At 41.7% G+C, this 15,042-nt stretch overlaps 1 gene segment (V, D, J or C); it reads right to left on the reverse strand.

The window, feature by feature from the left end:
* Positions 1 to 13,918: 13,918 nt before the first annotated feature.
* Positions 13,919 to 14,416, reverse strand: LOC118575655. The segment is given in 2 exon segments: positions 13,919 to 14,289; positions 14,365 to 14,416. Coding segments are annotated over 2 exon segments (423 nt in total).
* Between the last annotated feature and the right edge of the window lie 626 nt (positions 14,417 to 15,042).

Below are 15,042 nucleotides of genomic sequence, written 5' to 3' on the forward strand. Positions count from 1 at the left end.
TGGGCCAGATGGGAGTGCTGATCCAGATGAGAGTGCTGGCCAGATAGGAGCTGGGGGGCTGGACTCTGAGTCTTGGGAAGTCCCTGGGGTCTCCTTATTTTGTCCAGATGGGAGCTCCTCTTGTCCAGATGGGAGTTCTTCTGGTCTCTGGTCCAGATAGGAGTCAGGGCAGGATGGAAGCTGGGGACTGGTCTCTGATTCTCAGGAAGTGGCTGTGGTTTCTGGCAGATGGGTGTGGGGGCAGGGTGTGGAGACTGCTGTGTCTGTCTGTAGTCTTGGAAAAGGGTACCTTACTTCAGGGCCTGCCGATTTTCTGGAAACTGGGGCCAAGTTGATCAGGTCCTCCAGGGATGGCCTGTGTCCAGTGGTGGGACCCAGGGGCAGTTGCCTCCCTGGCTATAACCCCAGGCACTCACCTCTGGTCCAGATGGGAGTTCCCAGGCAGTCCGATATTGTATTAATTCTTAAGGTTGATGGCCAGTTTCTGTCTCTTGTTCACTACATTATTTTTATTTGCCATGGGTTACATTTTCAAGTCAGAAAATCAACAGTAACACTGTGGTGCTTTCTGTGGATAATTAGTACTTTCCTATTGATTTAAGTTGAAATTTACTGAGAGAACATCAAATTGAACTGTTTACATGAAATTGTACAAATTTGGCTATACATTTCAGATTTTAAATTACTATAGTTAAATGGTCTTGAAGTTTTCTTTGCTTTTCTCTTTTTAATGTGAAGGTGAAATTTTCTGATTTTTAAAATTTGATATGGAAAAGCTTTGGTATTTTATATTTTGGGAATTCAGAGCTCAATTTGATGTAAAATGAAGTCTGCATTCTACTTGAGAAAAATCTACTACTGTGTGTTTTTCACATATCTGTCTTCTACAGGTTCCTGATGGATTTTATAGTCAGAATATTGCTTTGTGTTTGAAAATTGCAACATTGTTATATTTAAAGACAATTTTTATATTGTATTGTTCTTGTCTGCTAGTACTGTGCATGTCACAAGTGGAAATCAGCAAGATGGACTCCATCAATTTTCTTCTTACAGCAGGGAATGGGATTAGAGGGATGCTCTTGATTTCTGGAAGGGGAAAGCAGACCAGTTTCTCAGAAGGAATCATCCTGCCTTTGTTGAATAAGTGGTTTCTGTGATGCCCCTTCCCCCCATGTTCGCTGGAGAACTCTGCTTTGTTTACCTCCAGTATCCAGGGTCCATGAACCAAGAGAGTTGGCCCGTCCAGATCTTGGGTCTTCAGTGTCCTCTCTTAGCCCTGCCTTGTAGGCATGACAGTTACCAAAGCCTCAGTGGGGGTTGGAACTTCAGGATCAAAGCTGCAATGGCTACCCACGACACATGGGGTTTTTTTTGTCATTCCTTCCTTCCTTTCTACCATCCTCCTTACCTTCCTTCCTTCCTTCCTTCCTTCCTTCCTTCCTTCCTTCCTTCCTTCCTTCCTTCCTTCCTACCTTCGTTCATTCCTTTCTTCCTCCCTTCCTTTCCTATTTTTTGTTACAAAGGGACACATATCTGAAACATTTTTTCTTTACTTTTGAGAGGATCCATCCCTTGTAGCAAAGACATGAATAATGTGGATATTTTATTAAAAATATGATTTAAGTGATCATAAAAAGGACCTGAGCCTGTAATGTCCACATGGAGACCACACACCTACCTCATCCTCATGGAAACAGACACAAAGTAAAGGGGTATGAAGAAGAAAGCCTAAGTGAAAGAATTAATCTGTGTTAAGGAAAATTCTTTTGTTTTGATGAATTCAGTGTTCTGCGCTGAACAAGCATGCAAATAAACATATAAAATGAAAGATGAAAAGAAAAATGATTCTCACACAGGCATCTACCAGCATCATAGAAGACCCTATAAACTCCAACCAACAGAATGTTGCAACAGCTTTCTTAGAAAGGGAGGTGAGGCACAAAGACACTGTAACTCCTGAGTGGGACAGACACCTGAGCTCAGGTATGTCACACAGCTGGGGTCCTGTGCTAGAGATGCAGGTCAAGTTTGGACTGGTTTGCCTGAGCAGAATGAAGTCCTAAGTGCATAGTTTCCACCTATATATGTTCTCTTGATGTGGGCTCAAAAGGGAGGCTATGCTCAGGGCAGATCTCACAATCATGGTGGTCACTGTAAGAATGACAGAATTCACGAAATCATAACCTGTAATGTGGTTGTGTCCTGCAAATCTTCAACACTCCAACATATCAAGTCTCATTCATATTATTATAGCTTGTTTGATAACAGAGTTACCTATTTACAGTTCAGCAAAGAAGCTTGAGTCTTGGACAATCATGTTTATGGTTATGTTAAGCAAAACAATGTTATTTTTCTTCAGAAGAATGTCTGAGACATGGGTGCATCACTTTCTGTAACTTCTCTAGAAACTGAGGGAGGTCACAGGCATTCCTGCATTCTTTCCCACCATTTTGACATTTCAAATTGCCCCCTTGAGAAATATCAACATCAAATGTTCCCGTGCTATCTTACATTCATTGTACCCAATCATAGTTGGCTTACACGATATTGGGCCTGCTGTTTTCAGATCTGTAGAATCCTATGGTATAAGTTGGGGAGCACATGGCCTCAGAGTGTGGCCACATTAGAAATCTCCTTCTTCTTCACACCCACGAATCTATGCAGGAGCATTCCCAGGATAAATGACTTTCTCTTCTCTCTTGTCCTGCCTATACTTCCTGCCTTGCCACTGGCCAATCAGAACTTTATTTACACAGAGCGATATCCACAGCACTTCCCCTTTTCTTTTTTTTTTTTAAGGACGGTTTTAACTTTTACATAGTAAAATTACATATAACAAAACAATTATCAAGCAAGAATTACAGGTACAATATTAAAGAAGATATCCTATCTATCTTATATTTGTGAGTCTAAGGTTTTATATCTAACTTATCTTTTATCATAACTGAGGAAATTATAACTATCTATTCTTCAACCACATCAAAGACCTCAGAAGGATATAATATTACCTGAGAACCAGGAGAAGGACGCAAGCAACTTTTGGGAGTCTTGCAGGGTAGACAGAGACAGCTGGCAGCCTGAACATTCACCTAAAGTTCCTTTGTAAAGTTGGGGCATTTGTCTTCAGCCCACAGGGCTAGAGTCTCTTTGTTACTTCTCTCAGTGTCCTGTAGAATGTCTGGCAGTTTCCTCTGTGAAGCAGGAACCTGAAGGACCATTTTGTCAAGCAAAGTTCAGTGGTCACCTTTCTATGGGTCCTACGTGTCCAGTTGATCGAGCAGTCCAGGCAAGAACAGTTTTTTGCCCAAATGGCTATTTTTGCCAAGGTGAAGATAAACTCCATATGAAGTGTCTTCAATGCCCATCCTCCTCTCTGAAGTAAATCGGTGCTGCCAGGAGCAGACATGTCTCACTGTCCAGAAAGTCTAAATTTTAAAAGTATTTTAAATGCCATATTCTGTAGGTCTTTGAAGTATTTGAAGATTACCTATCTATCTGAAATATGTCTATGTATACCTAGAAGACTTAACTAACATGGCTACGAGTATGATTATCATAGATGACTAATTATTAATCTATTTTTAATTAAACATTACAATTTAAAATGAGCTATATGAACATAATACATTAAACATGAGTAGAAATATATACACAATATAACAAAATTAACTTTAAGTTTCAATAGACTAAAACCTATACCAATGTAAAACATTTTAAACAAGTTGTTGCTCTTTAGAAGTAAGTTCCCTAATCTAAGCTTTCATCCTGTTATATCTATATCATATCCCCCTTTCTTCTTTAGAAAGAGATCTCATTTATAATCAACCTGCTTTAAAGAAAAATATTGGTTTTTCTCTGTCCCACACTAGAGGGCTCTTCTGATTTGGGACACAAGAATCTCTTAACCTTTTCTTTTAGCAATATGTCTGGGTTTAGAGAAGGAGTGAGCCAATTCCATTTCCAAAGCCAGCTTGATAATTTTGGAAATTTGGGCGTAGTTTCTTTTACTACTTCCTGCTGGAGGGGGGCGCTGTATCTTATGGGAACACAAAGAAAATTTTAGGATTATAGAGTAGTCCATTAAGGTGAACCTCTGAGCCAGTTGCCTTGAAACCATTCTGGATGTCAGATCATCTGGGCCATGGTGTCATCGGAGACCTTTCTGGTGGTCTTGGCTGATCAAACCTGATGTATCTTAATCTGGAACAAATCCACAGCCTCTGGCTTTCTGTGGAAACAAAAGCAGAGACTCCTTTCCAAAGCAACATATCCTTATATCCAAATTTTGAAGTCAAGGTACCTTTAAAATTTACATATTTGTTTAACTCAACAGCTTTTATGATCAAATCTTTTTCTGTGGTTAAAAATCCCAAAGACAACACAAACCAGATTCTCTGTGTAATATCCATCTTTATAAGACTGAAATGCTGCTGTGGCTGCTGGCTCCGCCCACCTCAGCTTCCCAACATGGTGGTGGTACAGTTTACCGCCAGCTCTGGGTCTGAAGCCATGTGTACCATCAACTATCAGAAGCAGTTCTATCAAAGCAGTGCATAGCCCAGACACTTTTTTTTTTTTTTAAACTAGCAAAGGCTAAATCCACCATGCAGCAGAGTAAAGTGCCACTTGTAGATTCCTCACTCCTGCCACACTGCAGGTCAGATGCACACGCCAGGAACCAACCATAGTAGCTCAAACCAGCAGGCTGCCGCTAACTTGAGAGAGACAACTAGGAAGCTGTTTTTAGCTCCGTCTTAGAATCTTTTTTCTCAGGTTTTAGGTGGACACTCTTGTCAACACGTTGGGCGCCATTTGTAGCTAGAGTTTTCCTGCCTGGCCCAGTCAGGACAAATCTCTCTTACCCGCCAGTCCCACAGTCGCTCAGACCCAACCAAGAAAGCACACAGAAACTTACATTGTTTACAAACTGTATGGCTGTGGCAGGCTTCTTGTTATCTACTTTTTCTATCTTAAATTAACCCATTTCTGCTTATCTATACTTTTGCCACATGGCTTGTGGCTTACCAGTGTCTTTACATGTTGCTTCTCATGGCGGCGGTAGGCGGTGTCTCTCCCCAGCCTCTACTTCCCAGAATTCTCTTCTCTCTTGTCCTGCCTATACTTCCTGCCTTGCCACTGGCCAATCAGAACTTTACACAGAGCGATATCCACAGCAGGTATAGATTTTAGTTTATTGATACTAATTTAGAGTTGTTTTTGTTCTACTATATAAATTTCTACTCATTTTTTAAAAAATTATTATTATTATTATTATTATTATTATTATATTTGTGTTTTAATTTTATACATAATCCATGGGATCCCCTGTCCTCCCCCCTCTTGCCCCCACTCCCACCTTTCCTCATCCCCTCCCTTCCATTCCCATGTCATCCAGGGCCAAGACTCCCCTGGGGATTCATTTAAACTTGGTGGATTCAGTACAGGGAGGTCCTGTCACCTCCTTCCAGGGTGAGCAAAGTGTCCCTGTGTAAGCCCAAAGTTCCAAACAGCCAGCTCATGCACTAAGAATAGGTATGGGTCCCACTTCCTGGGTGCCTCCCAAACAGTTCAAGCTATTTAATTGTCTCACTTATCCAGAGGGCCTGATCCAGAAGGGGACTCCAAATCTTTTGGTTCAAAATTCATGTGTTTCCAATAGTTTGGCTATTTTTCCCTGTGCTTTTCCAGTCTTTGTCTCTAAAATTCACACTCCTATAGTCCCTCCTCTTTCTCAACATTTGGAGTCCTGGAGCTCATCTTGGGGCCTGGCCGAGGATCTCTGCATCCACTTCCATCAGTTATTGGATTAGAGTCCCAGCACGACAGTTAGCGTGTTTGGCCATCTGATCACCAGACTAGGTCAGATCAGTCTTTCTCTCCACCATTGCCAGTAGTCTACAGTGGATATATTGTTGTGGATTTCTGGAGACCTCTCTAGCAGTTTGCTTCTTCCTGTTCTCATGTGGTCTTCATTTACCATGGTCTGTAATTCCTTGTTCTCCCTTTCTGTTCTTGATCCAGCTGGGATCTCCTGCTCCCCTAAGCTCACTTTCCCTTGAAACTTGCCCTTCATTACTCCCACTGTCGTCCAGGTTGTTCATGTAGATCTTATCCATTTCTATGTCTTTGGGTGATCCCTGTGTCTTTCCTAGGGTCCTGATTTCTAGGTAGCCTCCCTGGAGTTGTGAGTAGCAGTCTAGTCATCTTTGTTTTACATCTAGTATCCTACTATGAGTGAGTACATTCCATGTTCGTCCTTCTGAGTCTGGATTGCCTCACTGAGGATGATTTTATTCTAGATCCATCCATTTGCCTGCAAACCTCACGATGTCATTGTTTTTCTCTGCTGAGTAGTACTCCTTTGTGTATATGTACCATATTTTCTTTATCCATTCTTCAGTTGAAGGGCATCTAGGTTGTTTCCAGGTTCTGGCTATTAAAAACAATGCTGATATGAACATAGCTGAGCAAATGCCCTTGTGGTATGATTGAGCATTCCTTGGGTATATGCCCAAGAGTGGTATAGCTGGGTCTTGGGGGAGATGGATTCCCAATTTTCTAAGGAAGCGCCATATTGATTTCCAAAGTGGCTGTACAAGCTTGCATTCCCACCAGCAGTGGAGGAGAGATTCCCTTGCTCCATATCCTCTCCAGCATAAGCTGTCTTCTGTGTTTTTGATCTTAGCCATTCTGACAGGTGTAAGGTGGTATCTCAGAATCATTTTGATTTGCATTTCCTGGATTATTAGGAATGTTGAGCAATTCCTTATATGTCTTTCAGCCATTTGAACTTCCTCTGTGGAGAATTCTCTGTTTAGTACTATAGCCCATTTCTTAATTGGACTGTTGGGCATTTTGATGTCTAATTTCTTGAGTTCTTTATATATTCTGGATATCAGCCCTCTGTCAGATGTGGGGTTGATGAAGAACTTTTCCCATTTTGTATTCAGTCCTTTTGTCTTGTTGACTGTGTCCTTTGCTCTACCAAAGCTTCTCAGTTTCAACAGGTCCCATTAATTGATTGTTTCTCTCAGTGTCTGTGCTACTGGTGTTATATTTAGAAAGTGATCTCCGATGCCAATGTGTTCATATCTATTTCCTACTTTCTTTTCTATCAGGTTCAGAGTAACTAGATTTAGGTTGAGGTCTTTGATCCACTTAGACTTAAGTTTTTTGCATGGTGACAGATATGGATCTACACTTTGACATCCAGTTATGCCAGCACCAGTTATTGAAAATGCTTTCTTTTTCCATTGTACCTTTTTGGCTTCTGTGTAAAAATTATATGTTCATAAGTGTGTAGGTTAATGTCAGGGTCTTCAATTCAATTCCATTGGTCCACATGTCAATTTTCATGCCAGTACCTAGCTGTGATTATTAGGGTAGCTCTACAGTAGAGCTTGAGGACAGGGATCTTGATGCCTCCAGAGGTTGTTTTATTGTACAGTATTCTTTTGGCTATCCTGTTTTTTTTTCCATATGAAGTTGAGTATTATTCTTTCCAGATCTGTGAAGAATTGTGTTGGTAATTTGATGGGGATTTTGTTGAATCTGTAGATTGCTTTTGGTAAGATCGCCATTTTTACTATGTTAATCCTGCCTATCCATGAGCATGGGTGATCTTTCCATTTTCTGACATCTTCTTCAATTTCTTTTTTCAGGGACTTAATGTTCTTGTCATATAGGTCCTTCACATGCCTAGTTAGAGTAACCCCAAGGTATTTTATATCATTTGTGGCTATTGTAAAGGGTGATGTATCTCTGCTTTCCTTCGCAGCCTGTTTGTCTATTATATGTAGGAGGGCTACTGATTTTTTTTATTTGATCTTGTATCCTGCAATGTTGATGAAGGTGTTTATAAGCTGTATAAGTTCCCTGGTTGAATTTTTGGGGTCACTCATATATACTATCATGTCATCTGCAAATAGGGAAAGGTTGACTTCTTCCTTTCCAATTTGTATCCCCTTAATCTCCTTATGTTGTCTTATAGCTCAAGTACTATATTGAATAAGTATGGGAAGAGGAGACAGCCTTTCCTTGTTCCTGATTTTAGTTGTAATGCTTTGAATTTCTCTCCATTTAATTTGATGTTGGCTGTTGGCTTGCTGTAGATTGCCTTTATTATGTTTAGGTATGTTCCCTCTGTTACTGATTGTTCCAAGACCTTTATCATGAAGGGGTGTTGGATTTTGTCAAATGCCTTTTCTGAGTCTAGTGAGACGATCATGTGGATTTTTTCTTTGAGTTTGTTTATATGGTGTACTACATTGATTGACTTTCTTATGTTGAACCACCCTGGAATCCATGGGATAAAGCCCAATTGATTACAGTGGATAATTGTTTTGATGTGTTCTTGAAGTCTGTTCACCAGTATTTTATTGTGTATTTTTGCATCAATGTTCATGAGGGAGATTGGTCTGAAGTTCTCTTTCTTTCTTGCATCTTTGTTTGGTTTAGGAATCAGGGTAATTGTAGCCTCATAGAAGGAGTTTGGTAATATTCCTTCTGCTTCTATTGTGTGGAACAATTTTAAGAGTATTGGTATTAAGTCTTCTTTGAAGATGTGGTAGATTGCTGTAGTGAAACCATATGGTCCTGGGCTTTTTTTGGTTGGGAGAATTTTAATGACTGATTCTGTTTCCTTAGGGTTTATTGGACTATTTAAATGTTTTATAGGTATGAGGTACCTATCCAGAAAATCATCCATTTCTTTTAGATTTTGCAGTTTTGTGGAGTAGAGGTTTTTGAAATATGACTTGGTGATTCTCTGGATTTCCTCATTGTGTTTTGTTATGTCCCCATTTTTATTTCTGTTTTTGTTTATTTGCATCCTGTCCCCCTGCTTTTTGGTTAATGTTGATAAGGGCTTGTCTCATCTTGTTGATTTTCTCAAATAACCAACACTCACTATTAATGTGTGGGGTTTTATATGTGATTTAATCTTTATTAATGTTTCTTGTACATATGTGGGTACCCCTGTGTTTGGGGCATAAATATTCAGAATTGAAACCTCATCTTGGTGGATCTTTCCTGTGATGAGTATGTAATGTCCTTGATCATCTCTGATGATTAGATTTTAGTTTGAAGTCTATTTTGGTGGATATTAGGATAGCTACACCAGCTTGCTTCTTAAGACCATTTGATTGGAAAGTCTTTTCACAGATTTTTATTCTTAGGACGTGTCTATGTTTGAATTTGAGGTGTGCTTCTTGTATGCAGCAGAAAGATGGGTCCTATTTTTGTAGCCATTCTGTTAGTCTGTGTCTTTTTATAGGTGAATTAAGTCCACTGATATTAAAGGATATTAATGACGAGTGATTTTTCATTCCTGTTATTATTTTTATTTTTTAGTGGTAGTGTGTGTGTACTTTTCTATTTTGGGGTTTACTGCTGTGGTGTTATCTATTGCCTGTGTTTTGGAGGGTGTATATGACTTCCTTAGGTTGGAATTTTCCTTCTAGTGCTTTCTGTAGGGCTGGGTTTGTGGATAAGTATTGTTTAAATCCTGTTTTGTCTTGGAATGTCTTGTTCACTCTGTCTATGACGATTGAAAGTTTTGCTTTGTATATTAGTCTAGGCTGGCATCCATGGTCTCTTAGTGTCTGCATTATATCTGTCTAGGTTCTTCTGTCTTTCAAAATCTCCATTGAGAAATTGGGTGTTATTCTGACAGGTTTGCTTGTCACTTGGCCTTTTTCCTTTGCTGCCCTTAATATTCTTTCTTTATTCTGTATGTTTAGTTGTTTAATTATTATTTGGTGAGGGTACTGTTTTGGGGGGTCTTGTCTGTTCTGTGTTCTATAGGCTTCTTGTATTTTTATAGGCATTTCGTTATGTAAGCCTGGAAAGTTTTCTTCTATGATCTTGTTGAATATATTTTCTGTGCTTTTGAGTTGGTATTCTTCTCCTTCTATCCCTATTATTTGTAGGTTGGTCTTTTCATGGTGTCCCAAATTTCTTGGACATTTTTGGTCATGACTTTTTTGGCTTTAGAGTTTTCTTTGACTGATGAATCTCTTTCTTTTACCATATCTTCAATGCCAGAGATCCTCTCTTCCATATGTTGCATTCTGTTGGTTATACTTGCATCTGAAGTTGCTGTTCATTTACTCAGATTTTCTATTTCCACCATTCCTTCTGCTAGTGTCTTCTTCAATTTTTGTACTTTCCTCTATAGGTCTTGGACTGTTTCCCTCATCTGTTTCATTGCTTTTTCATGATTTTCTTTCAGAGACTTATTGTTTTCTTCTGCTTTATTTATAGTGTTTTTTTTTATAGTGTTCTGCCCATTTTTTGTCTGTTCCTCCACTTTATTTTTGTTTCTTCTATATAAGGCTGTAGCCTCTTCATGATGTTACTTATAAGGTTGTTTTCTTCTGCTTCTTCCATTCTGTGATGTTCAGGTCTAGCTGTTGGAGAAGGGGTAGGTTCTGGTGATGCTGTATTGCTCTTTATTTTGTTGTATGTACTTCTGCTTTGACAACTGCCCATCTCCTTGTGGATTAGTTCTTGGTCTTATCAGTGCACTTGATCCAGACAGAGCTCACAGATTTAGAGATCCTCTCTCTGGTTCAAATGGAAGCTCTGGGCCAGATGAGAGCTCTGGTCCATATGAGAGTGCTAGCCGAATGGGAGCTGGGCCTAGACTCTGAGTCTCAGGAGGTCCCTGATGTCTCCTTATCTTGTCCAGATGGGAGCTCCTCTTGTCAAGATGGGAGTTCCTCTGGTCTCTGGTCCAGGTGAATGTTCCAGGGCAGGATGGAAGCTCTGGTCCAGATGTGAGTTTCAGGGTGAATGGTAGATGGGGTGCTGGTCCAGATGTCTGTTCCGGGGCAGGATGGAAGCTAGTGGCTGTTTTCTATGTCTCTGGAAGTGGCTGGGGTCTCTATGGTCCGGATGGGAGTTCCAGGGCTGATGGGACCTGGGGGCTGGTCTCTGAGTCTATGGAAGTGGCTCTGGTCCAGATGGGAGTTCTGGGGCAGGATGGAAGCTGGGGGCTGGTTTCTAAGTCTCTGGAAGTGGCTAGGGTCTCTCTGGTCCTGATGCTAGTTCCGGAGCTGATGGGAGTTGGGGGCTGGTCTCTGAGTCTCTGGAAGTGGCTGGGGTCTCTGGCAGATTGGTGTGGGGGCAGGGTGTGCAGATTGCAGGGTCTGCCTGCAGTCTTAGAAAAGGGGAGTCCTCCTCCAGGGCCCCCACAAATGGCAGGAAACTGGGGCCAAGTTGGGCAGGACCTCCCAGGATGGCTTGTGCTCAGGAGTAGGACCTAGAGGCTGGGGCCGCTCTGATTATAACCCCAAGCACTCACCTCTGGTCCATCTGTGAGTTCAGGGACATATGGGAGCTGTGGGCTGGTCTCTGAGTCTCAGGAAGTGGCTGGGGTCTCCGGCAGATGGGTGTGTGGGCAGAATGTGGAGGTTGCAGGGTCTGCTTGCCGTCTTGGAAAAGGGGAGCCCTCCCGCAGGGCCTGCTGAATCTATTTAAAGACTTTATAAAAATTTAAATGCTGCCCTCTGTTCTCCCTCCTTCTGCTTCTCTCTCTCCTACCCAACCTCTCCCCTTCCCATTCTCCACTCCTCCTAGTGGGTAAGGCCTTCCTTAGATATTCAACACAGGCTGGCCTTCCATATGGGGCCGGACCCAAGCCCCTCCCTTGCATTAATTCTGAATAAGGAATCGCAACATAGGGATGGGGTCTGAAAAAGCCAGTTCATATACTCTGGATGAGTCCTGGTCCCATTGCCAGGGGATCTACAAACAATTCAAACCACAAAACTGTTATCCTCATTCAGAGGGCCTAGTGTGGACCTATGCAGGCTTCCCATCTGTCAGTCCAGTGTCCATGGAGTCCCATTAGCTTTGTTCTGCATTCCTTCTGGTTTTTCCCATCATGATCTTGTCTCCCCTTGCTTCCATAATCCCTCTTCCCTCTCTTGACTGAACTCCAGGAGTTTGGCCAATCGCTTGACTGTGGGTCCCTACATCTGCTTCAATCAGTCACTGGATGTAGGTTCTATGATGACAATTAGAGTAGCCTCTGATCTGAGTATAGGGGAAGGCTAGTTCAAGTACCCATTCCACAGTTGATGTGATTCTTAGCTGGGAAAATGCTTGTGGTTCCCTAGGGATTTCCCCAGCAACAGATTTTTCCCCAACCCTATAATGACTCACTCTCTCAAAATCCCTCTATCATTTCTCTCTCTTTCTCTCCCTCCCTGACCTCTGCCATCTCTAACCCTCATGTTCCTACCCCCATCTCCTCCACACCACTCCCCTTCACAGGTTAACAAAGATATCTTAAAACTCTCCCCTTCCTGGGGTGATCCATATATGCCTTTCAGAGTCCTCCTCTTTACCTAGCTTCTCTGGGACTACTGTGGGTTATATCCTGTTTGTCATTTGCTTTGTATCTAATATATCTTTTTTTTTTTTTTTTTTGGTTTTTCAAGACAGGGTTTCTCTGTGTAGCTTTGTTCCTTTCCTGGATCTCACTCTGTAGACCAGGCTGGCCTCGAACTCACAAAGATCCACCTGGCTCTGCCTCCCGAGTGCTGGGATTAAAGGCATGCACAACCACCGCCCAGCTGTATCTAATATCTCTTATGAGTGAGTTCATACAATGTTTGTCTTTCTGGGTCCAGGTTAACGTACTCATGATGATTTTTTCTAGTTCTTTCCATTTCCCTACAAATTTCATGATGGCATTTTTTGTACCTCTGTGTAATACTCCATTGTATAAATGTACCACATTTTCTTCTTCCATTCTTCAGTTGAGAGTCATCTAGGCTGGAGAGATGTCTCAGAGTATAAGAGTACCAACTGCTCTTCCAGAGGTCCTGAGTTCAGTTTCGAGCAACTACTTGGTGACTCACAACCACCTAAAATGAGATGTGGTGCCCTCATCTGCCCTGCAGGCATACACGCAGGCAGAACACAGGTTACAAAATATGCACATCTTAAAAAAAAAATCAAAATGAGTCTGAGATACCATCTTATGCCTGTCAGAATGGCTAAGATGAAAAACACTGATGACAGCTTGTGTTGAGGAGGATGTGGAGAAAGGAGAACTCTCCTCCATTGCTGGTGAGAGTGTAATCTTATCAGCCAATCTGGAAATCAGTAGAGCAGTGTCTCAGGAAACCAGAAATCAACCTACCTCCAAATCCAGAAATATCTCTTGGTCATATCAAAATATGCTCAACCACACCACAAGGACCCTTTCTCAACTATGTTCATAGCAGCCCTATTCATATAAGCAAACTAATTTTTACCAAGATGAAAATTTTTGAAAAGAGAATTTTTCACAAATGGTAACCAAGTTTATTCTTTTAAGTTCTTTTGGTTTAGAAGAAGAAAATAATGGATATTTCTGTTTCAAATCTATTTTTTGAAAATGACAATATTTCTGGGAAGCTGCAGTTTCTCCATCACATGTTCAAAGGCAAAGAAGATAAATTACAAATTACTAAAATTTCACAAGCTTCCTCAAGGAACTTAAAGTCAACAAGTGTTACAATTTCAGATTCCTTTTGAAATATCAAGTGAAACACACACACCCCCCCACCCCCCCCCACACACACAGAGAGAGAGAGAGAGAGAGAGAGAGAGAGAGAGAGAGAGAGAGAGAGGGAGAGAGAGAGAGAGAATATATCAAATTAGCTGCCATTCTGTCTGGTAACCAGAAGAAATTGGATAGCTTAGAAGGTGTGTTGGGAAAAATTTTGTTCTAATTTGTGCACACATAGAAGGTTGAATAAGATGACAGTCCAGAGGGGCCTCTAGAGAACATCTTTGGCTTGGAGAAGAAACCACAAGTTCCGACAATAAAACTGGTGCTCATTCAGCATAGTCCAGAACTTAATAGATTTTGAAGTGAACATTACTTGTGGTCCTCAGGAATCCCAGTGGTCATTGGTGCCCCCTATTGGTACCAGATGTCTCCATAGGGAGGTTTTTGTGCAGGCTCACACTGGAGTTCCCTCACTGTGTCTCTGGCACAGAAATACATGGCTGTGTCCTCAGTTTGCAGATTGTTCAGTTTTAAGTAAACTTGGCTCTTGGAGGTGTCCCTGCTGATGGTGACTCGGGATTTGAGAGCTGAATTATAACCTGTACTTCCATCTCTCCATATTGCTCCCATCCACTCCAGACCCTTTCCTAGAGGCTGGCGGACCCAGCTGACACCATTGCTGGTAAATGAGAACCCAGAGACAGTGCAGATGAGAGACAGGGTCTGTGAGGGCTGCACCAGACCAGGTCCTGACTCTTTCAGCTGCACCTGGGACAGGGCACCTGGGGACAAACATTACCATCAGTCTTACATCCCATAGATGATATGCCTGGGACCCTCCCCTGAAAGCCTGACACACTTATAGCTTGGAAAGGTCACCAGACAGAGGAGCAGCACCAGGACAGCCATGCTCTACTGGAGGCTCTGTTGAAAAGGAGATGGGGCTCCTAAGCGTTGCCTGGGCTTTCAGCCTGCGCCTGAGGCCTGCTTTGCATTGGGAGGGGTTCCTGAGAGGATAAAAGGAAGCACAGGCAAGGCTTCCACTCTTCCCTCAGTTGACTGAGATTTGCCATGTGCTTCCTAGAAGAACTGGTGATGGAAACTCAGGAAATTTTCCTGTTTTTTTTTTTTTTTTCCTGGATTTGCAATCCCTGAGAAATGAGAAATAGTATGAATCACACTGTGCAGACCTGACAAGCAAAACGTAAGAGTGTTTATACTAAGTGAGTCTACATCCACACAGTACAGGCAGCACTGGGTACCATGTCCTACTGCATTTTTAGAACTCTATGAATTCCTGAAGAGAATTCAGGATGGAGTTGGGACTCTTAGTGATCAGAATCTCTGCTCAAGTAACAGTTAAAAATGTATTGTTTTGATTTCAGTGGAATTTTCTCATTCTCATCATACATCCAGGAAATAATTTGTGAGGAAGCAGCTCACTTACACTGTTACATGTGATCGTGTGTTTATCTGAGAGCATCCCCACGAGACTGATTTCAACCTCTTCACCTTCTCACAGGGAACACTGTACC

This window comes from Onychomys torridus, unplaced genomic scaffold, assembly GCF_903995425.1.
Source record: "Onychomys torridus unplaced genomic scaffold, mOncTor1.1, whole genome shotgun sequence".
NCBI classification, from domain to species: domain Eukaryota; kingdom Metazoa; phylum Chordata; class Mammalia; order Rodentia; family Cricetidae; genus Onychomys; species Onychomys torridus.